The 16,445-nt window shown below is 38.4% G+C and overlaps 1 protein-coding gene across 1 annotated transcript; it reads left to right on the top strand.

The window, feature by feature from the left end:
- Positions 1-229: 229 nt before the first annotated feature.
- LOC306984959 (urokinase plasminogen activator surface receptor-like) lies at positions 230-1,804 on the top strand. The gene is made up of 5 exons (XM_079586772.1): positions 230-407; positions 501-623; positions 829-960; positions 1,160-1,261; positions 1,385-1,804. The coding sequence occupies exons 1-5, from the start codon at positions 359-361 to the stop codon at positions 1,621-1,623; spliced, it is 645 nt and encodes a 214-aa protein (XP_079442898.1). The 5' UTR covers positions 230-358; the 3' UTR covers positions 1,624-1,804.
- The last annotated feature ends 14,641 nt before the right edge of the window (positions 1,805-16,445 follow it).

The raw sequence follows: 16,445 nt of genomic DNA, 5'->3' as shown, positions 1-16,445 counted from the left end.
GTGTGATTTTCTTTCTTCTGCAGAACACAATAATATAATATAAAGAATGTTTGAGTCCAAACACCATTGAGACTTATTGGCTTGCATTTTATGGACACACACACACACACACGCACACACACACACACACACACACACCCCTAACCCTGTAAGAAGGTTGGTTTAAGTAAGCAGTAGGCCTATACATTGTATAGTTTATATTAATCCATTATGTGTCATTAACTGGCAAGTAAATGATGTAAGCAGAAGTTTGTTTGTTTCTTTTTTTGTTCATTTTCTCATGAAGATCCTCCCCTTTTGATAAACTATAAAATGGCACTGAAACAGACACTTTATTTCAAGCACCTCCTGATCAAAGATGGACCTGCAACTCTCAGTTTTTCTTCTGTTCATTCTCTTCACTGCAGGTATGAAGACAAATAGTGTTTGTGATGTTCTTGATTATAAATACAGATCATTGATGACCTCTCTCTCTCACTGTCTCTGTTTTATTCCTAAAGGACACTCTTTCGACTGTTATGAGTGCTTGAATCCGACGGGTTCATGTGCAGGTCAACAAACGGTTAAAACATGTCCCGCTGGAACTTCTCAGTGTGTGAGTTCAACAGCAGTGGTACAAGTTGGTAAGTCCAATATATTATTTACTTGTTTTTCCTGCAGAATAAAACATTTCAGTCACAACATATACTCTACACAGATTTCTGATATTTAATTTGTTTTCTCTCAGATTGTTATTATTTGTTTTTAAAAATAGTTTAAAATGAAATAAAGTTTGTAAATACGTTTTCCAGTTTAATCGTTCTTTCCTGTCTCATTCATATTCTTTAGGGGGCATTAGTTCTACAGCGCAGGTTAAAGATTGTGCTCCTGCTTGTCAAAGTTTGTCCTATAATTTCGGCATTTTAAGGGCAACTGCTTCCTGCTGTGGCACAAACCTGTGTAATGCTCAAGATGCTCCAGGTATTTGTATTGTACTTCAGTGATCATGTGCAAATAACTTCTGTAAAGTCACCACTCATTTTACTTCCAAATTACATTTAATCAGAAAATAAAAAGCAGAGTGTGTTTTGTCTGTGGTGAACTCATTGAATGGAAAGGAGTGTTGTTGCTGTAGATATTTTATATATAAAATAAAATAATACTTGTTTTTCCTCTGTAGATCCTGTCCTAACTGGAAAGAAATGTTACTATTGTGATGGACAGAGCTGCTCAAAGACAGTGGGCTGTTCAGGGACTGAAGATCGCTGCATTACTGCAACAGGTGAGAATCTGGAAACGGAAGAAGATTAAAGTCATTATCTTATAAACTGTCTTAGGTTTAAACATTAGATCACACATGTCCAGCTTAGACTAATTCAAACTTTGTTTTCTTTCTTTTCATCAGGGACTTTTGAAGGTCAGTCAACTGTTGTAAAAGGCTGTGCGTCTAAATCTATTTGTGACGCCACAACATCAGTTAGAGCTCTTGAAAGCTTCTCATGTTGTGAGGGGAACCTGTGTAACGGGGATCAGAGTGTCCCCCAGACCACGCAGAGTGTCACCAAGAGCTCTTCAGATTCTACAATGAGACACTGTACAGCATACATAGCTTGCATTCTCATATATTTGCTTGTCTGGATGTGATTTATTTATTTTTTGCTGTGAAATTCTGACAGAATTCTTTCCGAAATTCTAATGTGACAATTTATTAAGTAAAAATAATACATCACTGTGTTCCTGGGGTCATATTTAATAAAGATTTGCTGTAAAGAAGTTCAAATATTATTTTATTTCTTACAAAAATTAATAAATCAACTTTATGCTCAGAAGAAGAATGTGTGATCATTATTTAATTACTTTCCTCGCATAGTTTCTCTTTTTGTTCCCTTTACTTATTTTGCACTTTTCTTTCCTTTTATCATTATGATTATGTTCACAATGCAGGTGTTCACAATAAAGTACAAAAACAGTAACTGTGTTGGCATCTGCTCTGAGAGAAATTGAATGACTTGGACTCATTGTGCGAGCTGTCTCTTTAATACCACGTGGTTTATATACATGTTGCTGCTGATTGGGCTGACATTTTTGAGACACCCACCAAACAAGAGAAAACGGGTCTCAAACCCTGTTGCACACATAGACAGTAAAAGAAATGGACAAAGCGACCCCATAGACTTCGACGGAGAAAAGTGAAGCCAATTAGAAGCACTCACTTCCTGATCGCTGAGAGAACTGCGCAAGAACTGAGCTTGACGACGTAGATGTGACGTGAGCCTGTCTGACAGCTGTAGGTCTTCTAGTAGCTGTGCCGAGAGAAATCTGAATCATTCCCTTCCGAATCTCACAGAGACGGAGAGCGTGAGTATTAGCTGTCCATGAGCTAACAGCAGAAGCAACTTCATCACTCTCTATGGGCTTCTCCATTGACTTTATCGGACTTTATGCCTCCACGTCCCCCCGATTGCTTGCGAGCTTCTCCGCCGGTCTATACGGTAATTTCTCGACTGTGCGACAGAGAGTTGAGTGGTTATGACGCAATCATTAGCCTATTTTTACCAAAACTGCTTCTATGTGGTCATAAGATAAAAAGTAATGGAGCCTTTTTATACATTGTTGTGTTTCTTTATAAATAAGTAATGGACAAATAGAGTTTTTAAACGCCTCAGATGTAAAGTTATTCGCTGTCAAAATGATGCCAAAATAAATGGGAGTCAATTGAATGCTAACAGCAGGTGAAGTTCTGCTACAATGGCGGCGCCCGGCGAGGCTTCAGTTTCCGCCGGATGGATTACCCCCTTGGTTTTCTACCCTGTATTTTCAATAGTATGACAACCGCGCACGCGCTCTCTCACTGCTGAAGAAGAACAGATGATCTGAAAACAAAGACAAGTAAGCTGGAGTTCAGCTATCTTCATTTGAGATTTTCTCATTCAGTCGGTCTGTGTTCTGTCACGAGCTGTTTGCGCTACTTCTGCGATCAAAATGCAGTCTGATATCCAGCGGTTCTCAAACTGAGATACGGGGGGTGACGCGAACAAAACACTGAATTTTGCCGTTCATTTAATTCTACTCCACCTTAAAATAAAATCATGTATTTCTAGCAGGTAAAATGCCATAAATAGCTAACCCTAACCCTAATAACCCTAACCCCATCCAATAAAATTTCCTTATCTTTCGCGGTCAAAACTGACTGCATCCACGCAAGCCAGCAAATCGCACTACATTAGTGCTGTTCTCGACAATATACCTTTGTAATAAGTTAGGATTTAAACAAGAACAAATATAGACACAGACTTTGCATTGATATTTAAGATTAAAACTCTCTTCGATACAAAAACACCCTGTGTGAGTTATTGTGCGTTGATACGAGCAAGAATGCAATTGCTTCCCGAATATCCACACGATTTCAAATGTGACATTTATTTTATACAACAGTTCAACAAACAAAAGGGTAACATGAAGTGATGTGCTATAAAACAGTATTGTCAGAAAGCTATTATTGCTCTATTTTGCAACGAAATCCACAGCAGAACTGCAGCACACAAGGGTGATTCGTGAACGAATCTGTGGATTTGTGAGATTCAGGCTACGTTTACACGTGGCCGGTTATTTTCATAAATGGCCATTTCACCCTCTCCGTTTTCAGAAAAGTGTTCGTTTACACGAACCCATGTATGTGCCGTCAAGAGCATGCCAAACCTATAGGTGGCAGTGTAATGAGAAGCTCAAGCCCACGTTAGCCAATCAGAATCCCGAAAATATAGGTCGCACTTTTGACGCAGTGCAAGTTCTGTCGCATACTGTGACGTCGACTGCCTAAAACTCAGTTTTTCTCGTTTTTTCTCAGTTTACATGCAAACGTGCAAACGGAGTTTTCCAATCTCCACTCTGGCCGGAGTTTTTAGAAAGAATCGTTTTCAGAGGAGAATTCTCCGTTTGCGTGTAAACGAGGGGCACAACCGAAGGGAAATGTCTCCGTTTTCAAAATAACCATGTAGGGGAGAGTGGGGTGATTTGTGCCAGGGGGGGAAGTAGTTCCACCCCTTGTTTCTGGAAAACCATAGGAGAAATTGGTCATGTGACCACATAATTTTGAAAAGCAATCAATTTTACTCATCCTCCAAAGAAGAGAGACACATGGCATGAGTGTAAACACATTTTAGCTCAAAAAACTGTTTTTTTCCTTTCAAAGTAAAATTTCTATGATTAAGGTTTTTTGATTGTAGTGTCTGAACAAGTATAGACACATTTGAAAACATTTCACATATGTTTTAGTGCTTTAGCATGCTATACAATGAGTCTATACAGTTAGCATAAAGTTAGCTCTTAACTGCTGGATCATGCTAGTTTTTCAAACTTGTGGGTCTGGGGTGATTTGTGCCAAAGGGCCTGGGTTAAGTTGTGCCAGATCCAGACCACCTAGACCTCCATACTCACAGGGGATAATCTGGAGAAGTGAGGAGATGGGTATGCCTCATCAGTGTTTGACTTAGGCCTACCTACCATTTGTTTAATTTAGCTAACACTGATTTCAGTTTTGAGTTTGCACTATGTTATTAAAGAGACGTTTCTGCTTTGAAGTCCATAAAAGTGTATCCATCCATCATAAAAGTGCTCCACACGGCTCTGAGGGGTTAATAAATGCCTTCTGAAGCGATGTGTTCGTGTAAGAAAAATATCCATATTTAAAACTTTATCGACTAAAATAACTAGCTTCCGGCAGACGGCCATAACTCGTGTCCATGTCTGCATTGCATATGCTTTAAAAAAATTGAGAATATGAGCTTAAATTATGAAACCTAGAATGAATGAACAAACACATTAATAACAATTATTTCAATTTGTTCTACTACTATATGACTGTACAGGGCTTTTCTTTTTTCTTGAGACCAATTATATCCTTTCTGGTTAATTGTTAACAGGTTGGCTTAAGAAGACCTTTACAAACATAAACATTGATATATCAAAACTGATAAGTAAAATTATGCTATAGCTTATAAATCCCTATTTTATAAAGTATCTTGTTTTATTATGTAATTGTCTTTCTTTTAAACTGCTTTTAATTTTTTTTATTTTTAAAGCTATTTGATTTGATAAGCTTTAAAATAAGCTATTAAACAGACATGTTATTTCCTTCTCCTCCTGATCAAAGATGGATCTGCAAATCTCAGTTTTTCTTCTGTTCAATCTTTTTTTCTCCAGGTAGAAAAAACTTTTTAAAATGTAACTTGGTAAAAAAATTGGATGTCTCACTTTTTATTTGTTATCACTAAAGGACACTCTTCTGTAATGAGTCTTGTGAGAATCTAGTGAGATTAAAGTCATTTGTCCATCTCCGTCATTAATGGGTCTTAATTTTAAACTTTTGACTTTTGATACATCAAATAATGGCCAACTCGTGTAGCCTACAAACTTTTCATCAGGGAGTTTTGGAGGCCAGTCATTGGTTGTAAAAGGCTGTGGCTCTAAATCTATTTGTGCTGCTGTTCTCTGCTCTCCTATACTTCATGCAGATCCTCAGATTCTACAGTGTGACACTGTCAAAATATAGCCTATAGCTTGTATTTCTTTGTACAATAATCACCTGAAATTATCACAGATGTAAATTCTTTATGGTATTCTGCCATAAAAAAATAATGAGTTTGAGATTTTACTGATTACAGAGCTAGTGAAAATCAGGTAGAAAGCCCACTTTCATAATTTTGAGAAATGGATAGATGTAATAATAAAGTACATTTGAGTTTGAATTTTTTTTTTTTTTTTTTTTTTTTTTTTGACTGTTTGTGTCTGTATCGCGGGATTGTTATATAACTATTATATAAACAGCATTCATAACAGCTAGAAAATGAGAGATGAAGGCAATAATACTAATGTTGTCCAGCAGAGGGAGGCTCAGGATAGCAAATTAGGCCGCAGAGAAAGCAGGAGGTGATTGCCTTCGTGTGACGTCATATTAACTGCAAAGGTAAAACATAAATTAAAATTATTCTGACAGATGTGAAAGGGGAGGAGATTTTGAAAGATTTCCACATAGGACACAATTGGAACAATCCGTTCCAATGGATTTTCCAGCTTTGGTGCAACACTAGATGTTGATCAGTCCAGAATGATGGATTGAAATATAATGCTATAATGTATTGACGCTGTGACAGTGTTAATGTAAACGATGTTCAACTCGTCACAGAATACTCTTTTTCTGTGCAATTTCCTCTTTTGCAATTTACAATTGCAAGCATGGATATACAATTATTTTAGCTGAAATTGTTATTGTGATAAAATAATTCGAAATTTAGTTTGAAATGAGAAAAACCATCAATTTAAAGCATTTTCACTGTAAGGTTCCATTTGTTAACATTAGTTAACTATAGGCTAAAATGATAATAAAACTTCTAAAGAATTGAATAACCTTGTTAATTAATTGTTAATTTAAACATTTACTACTGCATTATTTATATCAAATTGTATCTGTTAATAATTAATATTATTTAATGAACCTGAGCTGACATGAACTAACAATAATGTTGAATTTTTATTAACTAACATTTTTACTAGTGGTCTTACACTTAAGTGATATGTGAAGGCCGAGTATGGTAACCCGTACTCGGAATTTGTCCTCTGCATTTAACCCATCCAAGTTAGTGCACAGTGCACACATTAGAGTAGTGAGTGAACACACACACACACCAAACCGCGGACACACACCCGGAGCAGTGGGCAGCCATTTTGCTCTGGCGCCGAGGAGTGATTGGGGGTTAGGTGCCTTGCTCAAGGGCACCTCAGTAATTTCCCGCCAGTATAGACCTTATGCGCCAGAGAAGCAAGCGCGCAGCCATCTTTAGAATATTCTCTTTGAACTCCCGATTTTGTGCTCGCTCTGTGTATTTCAATGGCATCGCTGTCGAGGAGTAATTAGCTGGTGAAGTGGATTTACTTATTGTAAAGTTAACAAAAGTTATCATGAGCATTGTAATGTTTAAAGCAGATTTCTTAACAAATGTAAGTAGACCGGGAAGATTTTTTAAAATGAGCCATTCATTCAACAGACTACGTAAGATCGCAGTGAAAATACAAACCGGAAGACAAAAGACAATGAGTGCAGCACTGAAAAGGGGCGGGGCTACATAAGGTCTATAAGGAAACCCGCAACCTTTCTAGCCTGAAAAGCCAGACCCACATCAAGATGTTGGGTCTGGGAACACACCATTGGCAGGGCTCAATCCGAGAGGCAGGATAAGCGGTTGTCTTTCAAATTCCCTCTGCACGCAATAGGATAGCACTACAACCAACCAGAGCAACGAAGGTGACGTAGTCCGAACACATCTTCCTTTTTTAAGAATGACTTCAGTGCCGTTCTTTGTTCTTTTCTCAAAGAAAAGAAAAACTCCAAGTCTTCCAGATTCGCGGCCAAAGCCGATTCGAAAGACCGCTGTTCGCTAGCAGCTTTTCTTTGTTTTCAAGTAGCAGGGAATTCATGCGGAACCGTCGCAACTCCGCCGTCATTATGTTGAGCTCGCCCACCGACTCTACACACGATGTGATTGGCCTGACTAGAGTTTGTTTTTCCAGCTCGCAAGCCAACCGAGAGTTGCTAGACGACACTGGCTGCAAAATAAAATTTGCTACCGCTATGGTGCGTCTAGATTTCTAGGCTAGCAACCTTCAGGTTACCAGTCTGACTCTCTAACTATTAGCCCATGACTGCCCCTGGACCTCACATTTTTTGGACCTGTGATAGATTATTCCCCTACGCACCTGACTCCGGTTGAACCGGGTGTCCTTGACACCTGAAAATATTATACTCAGTTGAGTTACCTCTGAACGCGCGGGTTGACGCCTAAGCGTAGCTATGCTTACCGCATAAATGAAATGCCCAATAGTTACCTGACCGCAATCTAACCCCGCCTAAGAGTCTCACAAAGAGTCGAATGAAGTCTCGCCCCCTATCGACACTATTACTCGGGAATAAGGTCTTTAGTGTCTAACCTGTAACTTACTAACTAACTTGCTGCGCAGCAATAATAATCTACAGACTTCAGACAATTCCTTCGAATATGCTTTAATCACGGCCGGAGGATCTCACTGACAAATATCAGAGAGAATCGCACCCGCAAACAGGAATACAACAGTTTTTATAGAATATGAGCATGGCGAAAATTACATGACACATTACATAATTTCCCTACAATTTGATTGGTTCTTCATATGCAAACCCTTCTGTTACTAGGTAGAAGCCAATTTAGATCTCAAGTCATAGAAAAATTTAAAAGTTTAGGAGTTCATTTGATTACTCAATATATCATGAGACTACTCTAGAGAGTATATTTTGATATTGTCTGGTCAGCATCTCAGAATTTTCCATTGACACCAACCATTTACAGAGTACATTTTGTTCGTGTGAGAATGTCAGGCCTAAGGGTGTATTCACACCTGCCTTATTAGAGAGAGAGAGAGAGAGAGAGAGAGAGAGAGAGAGAGAGAGAGAGAGAGAGAGAGAGAGAGAGAGAGAGAGAGAGAGAGAGAGAGAGAGAGAGAGAGACTCGAACACCGCATTTCATTAAGATGGACACGTCTTAAATTCTCTGCAAGTATTCTCTCGGTTATGTCATAGTTGAAAAAGAAACCATATGTTTGTCATTTTTTCTCGGCCGAGCAGAAACCCAATCCCTACTGTTGTGTGTGTCATTAATGTTAATAAAACAACAAAATACAGCTTTACCAAAGATGAAACTATATATTTAATTTCTACAGTGAACAAATGTGTTATTTTACATTTAGGCTTAATTATTCATTTCTGTAACGGAATTAGACTTTGTAACTTTTATCGTTGATGATTGTATTCATCTCTGCTTTATTACTGACTGTTCACTTGTATTTAATAACCTTATCAGTGAAGAGCATGCTTTCTCCGCCAGAACCGTCTTCCAGCACATCTTCATCTTCGCAAAATCCTAATTACAACATCGTATAGATGATGACATTGTATCATATGATGCTCATAATTTTATTCATATTGCGTTATTAGCTGATAACAGCAAATCAGTAAACGAATAAAAATTGCACTACGAAAGATCTCCATAAATTGCCTGTTTTTGCACTTCCTGCTTTTTCCTGCTTGAGAATGTCTGTACAATGAATGGATGACTTTAGCACACGTGTGGTTTAGTTTACAAATGTTGGTTCACTTGCAAAAAGGGCTGTGTGAAAGAACCATACCAAAAAAAAAAACATTGTATTTGGTCCGGACCAAAGCAAGTGAACTAGCGGAGTTTCCTGGTGTGAATACACCCTAAAAGAGAAGTAAGATCAGTTGTTAGATGTTTGGATCATGATGAGTTTTAAAACACAGTATCTTTATTCATTGAAAAATCCATCACAGACCTCACTGTATAAATATAGGAGATTTTGTTTGTATTTTCTCTTCTGCTTTGCACTTGTGAATCATTATTGGATAGACAGACTTTTTTTTTTGACATATAAATACATTTTCCATCACAATATTTAACTGCTCATTCCTGTATCATTTATGTTTTTCAGTCAATATTAGTGAAGGTGAAAATATGGGCTTTATCAGTTGGCTGTCCAACTGGTTCCATCAACGTTGGCATTGTAAAAGTCTCTTCTTCCTGCTGTGACACAGACCCGTGTAATGCCTAAGATGCTCCAGGTATTGTGCTTTACAGGCTACAGTTTAGATGACATTTAACAAGAAAGAAAGAAGGTTGGTTTCTGATTATGATGTAAGACTAAATTGAATGTTGCTTTACAGGCAAACATAGTGATGAGAGATTAGAAAGACAACATGTTTTTTCTTAGATACCGTGAGACGTTGTGCGCATAATAAGGCTGTAATGAAAGCACATCTATTTTTCCTCCTGTATGTCCCTCTAATACCACCAATGGAAAGAAATGCTATATTGTGATGGAAAGAGCTGCTTGATCACAGTGAGCTGTTCAGGGACTGAAGATCGCTGCATTAAAGCAACAGCTGAGAATCTGGAGAAGAAGGAAGAAGATTAAAGTCATGATGTTTTAAGCTTTCTTAGGTTTAAAGATTTGATAAAGATCACATATATCAATTGCCAGCTTAGACTAACCCGTTTTCTTTCTTTTCAACAGGGAATTTCAGAAATCAGTCAGTTGTTGTCTTTGTCTGACTTTGGGATGAGAATAATCATCCCCTGTTTCATAGTTGGAAGTAAAGAGTTAGATTTCCTTTAAAGCTGTAAACAACTAATCTTTTATATCCTCCCAGAAGTATTTGTAGTCAGACCATCCTGACCAGGAGATTTACCTACAGGCTTTTTTAATAGCAGAATCAATTTTCAACAAGAATCTCAGGTCTATCACAGCTTTCTTTAAATGTAATATCAACTGTGGAATAAAATCTTTGATATTTTCAAGGAATTCCTTACAGTTTTTGTCAGAATATGAAGAAGAATGAATATCACTATAAAATTAGTTTATTTCCTCGGATATTAATTTCGGGTCTGTGATTAACCCATCATTAATAATTAAACCATGAACTGCATTGCTTCTGTCTCCTCTTTTCTAACTGACAGAAATATGCCGTATTCTTCTCTCCTTTCTTAAATACAAACGCTCTAATTTAGCTTGAAGATAAAATAATTGATCAACATCTTGAGTCATTTCCTGTGTATTACATTCTTGAATTAAACTTAACTCCCTTTGCTCCTGTTCTTTGCTTTGTTGTTTACCAAACCGAATTGAAATTTCCCTTGTTTTGAATTTAAAATACTCCCATTTCTTCCCATTAGAAGTTAAGGTGAACTTTAATCTTAATAATCAAATTTCTTATTTGACTACAATAATATTTATCCTTTAATAGTTTCCTTCCTTTAATAGTTCCGCATTAAAATTTAATTTAAAAGTCAATGGCAGAAATTGAAGCGTTAGTGGCAAACTCAGATTGGTCCACAGTAATGAACCAAAAGTCTATCCATTCGTTTTGACCCAGTAAATCTGAATCTCATAGCATGCTTAAACCTACAGATTTCATTAAGGGAATGACAAAATTGACAAAAACTCCTGAATAATGTTAATGGCGGCTTGTATAGAAGGAGATATGTCCACTGTGTCCAGCCACTCATCTGGTGCGAAATTAAAATGATTTCACTAGATTTGTAATGAGACGCATTTGTAAACTTGTTTTCCACTAAAAAAATAAAAGCTTGACTCCAGTTTCCATCAAAATAAAAGTTCACAGTTTCTCTTGCATGTATAGATGGGTTTCCGTTTCTCGAATTACCCATTATCCTCTGCGGCGCGCCGCCATGTTGTGTGTCAAAGCTGTCATGCATGTTAACCACCTTTTCATTTACCCAAGTGACCGCAGTAGTATTTTTGACTCTTGTGTTGAGATAACAATGACAAATTCCTCCAAACCTGGCGACAAGGTTAAGGTTATTTACAGGGACACATTAGACTGCGACCATTTTTGGAGAATGTGCGAGTTAAAATTGTATGTGGTCGTATTTGTGCGAGTGCATGGTCATGTAACTTACTATTCGGTTAAATTCACGCATGAATTCTCCTGCATTTTACTTGTTTTAGCGCCCTCCAAAGTGAATGTTTGTCCCGCCAAAGTCTTATTTGATCGGTGAGTTATGTAGATGAACTGCTGCGCTTGACAGGGCGCATGTTTAACTGAAAGAACAAGCAGAAAGAGAGAGAGAGAGCCGGTCGCGCGCGCGCACTCCCTCTCTCTTCGCAGCCAGGCGAAAGTGTAAACAAGATGTTGAAACTAAGCGCTGTCTTGCTCTCTCTCCCTCGTGGAAAAGTTAGTCTGGAGCCCTGCATTGACGGTTCACATCGCTGTAGCCAGGCGGCTGATATCTGCACAGCCCTTATTATACGGTACATTTAGACTCAGTGTCAAGACAACACCATCTGGGTAAAAAAACAACAACACCACAACTCTCCGAACTAATTTAGTGTAAGTTAGGAGAGAGATGGAGAGCAGAGGCACGGAGCGATTAAAGGAACTCATCTGTTTATCAATTTACCTGAAATAAAAAGTAGACTTTATAGTGTCTTTTGTTTTGGTCAGGATCGAAGCCCTCTCTGTTTATTCTCGCCAGCCATACGTTACATCTCTTGTACGAAAAGCCTTTCCGTCTCTGTTCTTTGGTGATAAATCACTTTTGTAATATCGAAATATTGTCTCTTCGTCCTGTCGGGATCAGCACGATTCGTACCGCCCCACACAACACAGTTGTGACCCATTGCTTCAGGATATTATCATGCTCCGTAACACAAACGCTTGACCCACTTGACACACAAGATGGCGCCGTAATGAGTTGCGCGAGAAATGTGACGTCATCGTAAATCTATCTATAGAAAATAGGACAAAACATTTTACTATTTTACACCTATCAGTGTATTTGATTAACAGTATATGGCTATTACTGTTACGGCCCTTGGCCTGTTTCTGTTCGCTCTCCTGCCCCTCCTTCTCTCTTTCAGGCCTAATTGGTGACACCTGGGAAGTCACTGTTAAATAGGAGCTTCTCTGCTGTATTGCTCTCTCTACCTGCTCTGGTCTGGTGGCTAGAGGCTCGAGCGTGGCTCTGTTGGCTTATTCGGATTCCGGGTTGCCCTCGCTCGGGACGCCAGGATTTCACATGGATGCATATTAAGTTATCTGTATTTATGTCTTTTATGTTTACACTCAACACTTGCGCGCACACACACACACACAATACACCCCTGCACTCGCCTTACACTACTGACATTGACAGTAACACTCCATTGTTGGTTCTGTTGGTAACTTTTGTGTTAGTTATACAATAAATGTATGTTTCCACCGTTTACTTGTGGCATGGTCTCCTGTCTATTGTTATGGCCTTGAGTCAGCCGTAACAAAGTGGGGGCTCGTCCGAGATGGTTTTGCGTGTTTGGTTGCTAGTCATTTAATTTTGTGTGCACTCTGTGCCGGAGTGCATTGCCACTTATATTAGTGAGCGCGGAGTCAAGTCTGTTGCGGAAGCTGCTGCGCTGGCTGACGATTATTTCCTGATTCATGCTTCAAGAAGTGGTGCTGGTCCTTATGAAACAAGGGCAAATAAGCCGTTTGAGGATAAGAGTGGCCGTGTTGCAGGGGACTCAGAAAAAATCTGTATTTACTGTCATAAGCGAGGACATTGGAAAAATGATTGTTATGCTCTTAAGTCTCGTCCAAAGCAAGCTTTTCCTAGGGCTAATCCGGCGATGTGTGCGGCGTCTGTCACTGGCCAGAAGTTAGCTGGAATCACTGAAGAAATCAATCCAGAGTTGAAATCTTACTTGCCTTTTATTACAAAAGGTTTTGTTTCGTTAATAGGAAGCAAAGAGCAAGTGTGCATAAAAATTTTGCGTGACACTGGTGCTTTTGACTCGTTTATTGTTGCTGCAACTTTGCCATTTTCAAGTGACACCTTTGTGGGCTCAAGCATTCCGGTAGTGGGAATGGGTTTAAATGTTTTGAATGTGCCACAACACAAAATGATGCTGCACTGTGATCTCTTCCAGGGTGAGGTGTCTGTTGGTGTCCGCCTAGCATTACCTGTGGATGGCGTTGCTATGATCCTGGGTAATGACATAGCCGGTGGTAAAGTATGGGCTGATGTATCTCCGCCTGCCAAGGTGACGGTGACTCCTCTGGTGTGCAATAAGCCTGATGAGAGTGAGGTACACTTTCCTGATGTGTTCAGTGCCTGTGCAGTAACTCGTTCAATGTGGTTGGACCGTGATCACTCTGAGAGTGTAGCCTCCAGCCCTCACCTATTGTTACCTGGGTAACACTTTAAAATACGGATCCTTCGTTAATGAATAACTACACCGGAACAAATGAGTAACACAATGTTAACAATCTAGTAACTACAGTTAATTAACAAGTAACTCTGATTAACGAATTAGTAATTAATAGCACACAGATTTAAGTGGTAGTTCACTATTAACTAATCAATAACTACTATTTTTTTAATACTTCCCAAAGAATTACTGAATTTTTTACAGATTTAAGTGGTAGTTCACTAATAACTAATCAATAACTACTATTTTTCAATACTTCCCAGAGAAATAATGTGTTACTAGTGTACAAGTGTTACTACATACTTCTATAGGAATTACTAATTATTTGGATCTGTATTCTAAAGTGAAGATCATGTTAACTAACTAGTAATGACTCAAGTGTTACTACATACTTCTATAGGAATACCAAACACAAGTCATTTCAAGCGTATGAGATATTGTTTGTGAATTTTTAAATACTATACTTTTAGAAAATTTCTTTAGAAGTATGCATTAACACTTGAGCCATTACTAGTTGGTTAACATGATCTTCACTTTAGAATACGGATCCAAATAATTAGCAATTCCTATAGAGGTATGTAGTAACACTTGAGACATTACTAGTTATCATGATTCCATGCTGTAGTTACTAATGAAGAGCCAACCCGAAAGGGTAGAATCATCTAATCATTCACAGGATATATATACACACACATATTTATATATATATATCTACATATGAGCAAAGAGACATACATAAAAACACTTTTGAGAGGTAGGTTAAATAATAAAATAACTGGTATTTGGATGGCTGATGACTCAGTATGTTCCAGTACTCACCATGATGAGTCTAGTTATTCAAAGCCAGTCCAGAGGAATGCCGGAAAATCGGCCACAGGGTAAGTGTTCCAGACAAGTGCATTTATAAAAACAATTCTTAATTATTTAGTTTATGAATAGTTCTCTAAAAGACAGCAGTGCATAGGCTAATTATTGACAGCTTTCCCAAATCATAAGTCTGCTACGCTACGCTATTACATATTTATAATTAGTGTACAGTATCTAGCAGTAATGTTAATCTAGTGCTAGTAATTTTTCCTGCATTAGTTAAGTTTTGCATGAATTGTGAATTGTTTTCATTATTTCTCTGGGAAGTATTGAAAAATAGTAGTTATTGATTAGTTATTAGTGAACTACCACTTAAATCTGTAAAAAATTCAGTAGTTCTCTGGGAAGTATTACAAAAATAGTAGTTATTGATTAGTTAATAGTGAACTACCACTTAAATCTGTGTGCTATTAATTACTAATTCGTTAATCAGAGTTACTTGTTAGTTAACTGTAGTTACTAGATTGTTAACATTGTGTTACTCATTTGTTCCTGTGTAGTTATTCATTAACGAAGGATCCGTATTTTAAAGTGTTACCGTTACCTGTTGTTCCCTGGTCTGTTTCTCATGATGAGCTGATGCAGGAGCAGGAAGCTGATAGCACTTTGAAGTCTTGTATGGGTGAGGTTTGTTCTCCTGCAGAGGTCAGAAATCGTTCTCATTGTTATTTTTTGCACAATAATGTCTTAATGAGAAAATGGACGCCTCAGTTTGAGGGTTTTGTTGGTGATCCGATTTACCAAGTGGTTGTTCCTTTAAAGTATCGCAATGTTGTGTTGCAGATTTCTCATGACCAGTCCGGACACATGGGGGTCAAGAAGACGTATGACCGGGTTTTGCGGTATTTTTTTTTTGGCCTTGTTTGAAAAAGGATGTGTCGGCATACAGTAAGTCATGTCACACCTGTCAATTGACAAGTAAACCTAACCAGGTTTTGAGGCCCATTCCACTTTGTCCAATACCAGCTATAAGTCAGCCATTCGAACATCTTCTTATTGACTGTGTTGGCCCATTACCTCCGTCAAAATCAGGTGCCAAATATTTGTTGACAGTGATGTGTCAAAGTACTAGGTATCCTGCAGCCTACCCACTGCGTAGTATAACGGCTAAGTCTGTGGTTCGTGCATTATCCCAGTTTATTTATATTTTTGGAGTTCCACGGGTCAGTCAGTCCGATCAAGGGTCAAATTTTTGTTCAAAATTATTTGCTCAAGTGCTGGAACAGTTGAACATTGTTCATAATTTTTCATCTGCCCATCATGCTCAGAGCCAAGGTGTTTTGGAGCGGTTTCACCAAACACTTAAGTCCATGCTGCGCTCATTGTGTGTTCAGTTGCAGGGTAATTGGGAGGAGGCTTTACCGTGGATGTTGCTGGCTGCTAGAGAGGTAATACAGGAAAGTACAGGGTTTAGCCCTAATGATCTGGTCTTTGGTCATAAAGTGCGGGGTCCTCTGGCTCTGTTGCAAGACAACTGGAAAGAGGCTCAGCCTCCAAGTAACCTACTTGACTTTGTAAATGGGTTCAGGTACAGGCTCTATATGTCTCAGGAAGTGGCCAGGAACAATTTAACCAGCGCACAAGCTAAGATGAAGAAACGTTATGGTTGTCAGACTGAGCACAGAGAGTTTCTCCCAGGTGACCAGGTTTTAGTGCTTTTACCTATAATTACTTCTCCGTGGCAAGCTAAATTTTCTGGACCATTTTCTGTATTAAAGAAGTTTATAATGTATTATATACATTACTGCCCATATAAGGGCGCCTCCATCTCCATATGTGGTTTGAGTGTC

This window comes from Phoxinus phoxinus (genome assembly GCF_949152265.1).
Source record: "Phoxinus phoxinus genome assembly, chromosome: 17".
Taxonomy (NCBI): domain Eukaryota; kingdom Metazoa; phylum Chordata; class Actinopteri; order Cypriniformes; family Leuciscidae; genus Phoxinus; species Phoxinus phoxinus.
Note: the sequence above shows the minus strand (reverse complement) of the source record. Positions and strands in the feature narration are given on the sequence as shown.

Excerpts from the sequence above, each read along its gene's own strand:
- LOC306984959 (XM_079586772.1), top strand. The coding sequence starts at position 359 with ATGGACCTGCAACTCTCAGTTTTTCTTCTGTTCATTCTCTTCACTGCA. Across the intron at positions 408-500 it reads GTTCATTCTCTTCACTGCAG|GACACTCTTTCGACTGTTAT; the intron begins GTATGAAGACAA and ends TTATTCCTAAAG. Across the intron at positions 624-828 it reads AACAGCAGTGGTACAAGTTG|GGGGCATTAGTTCTACAGCG; the intron begins GTAAGTCCAATA and ends CATATTCTTTAG.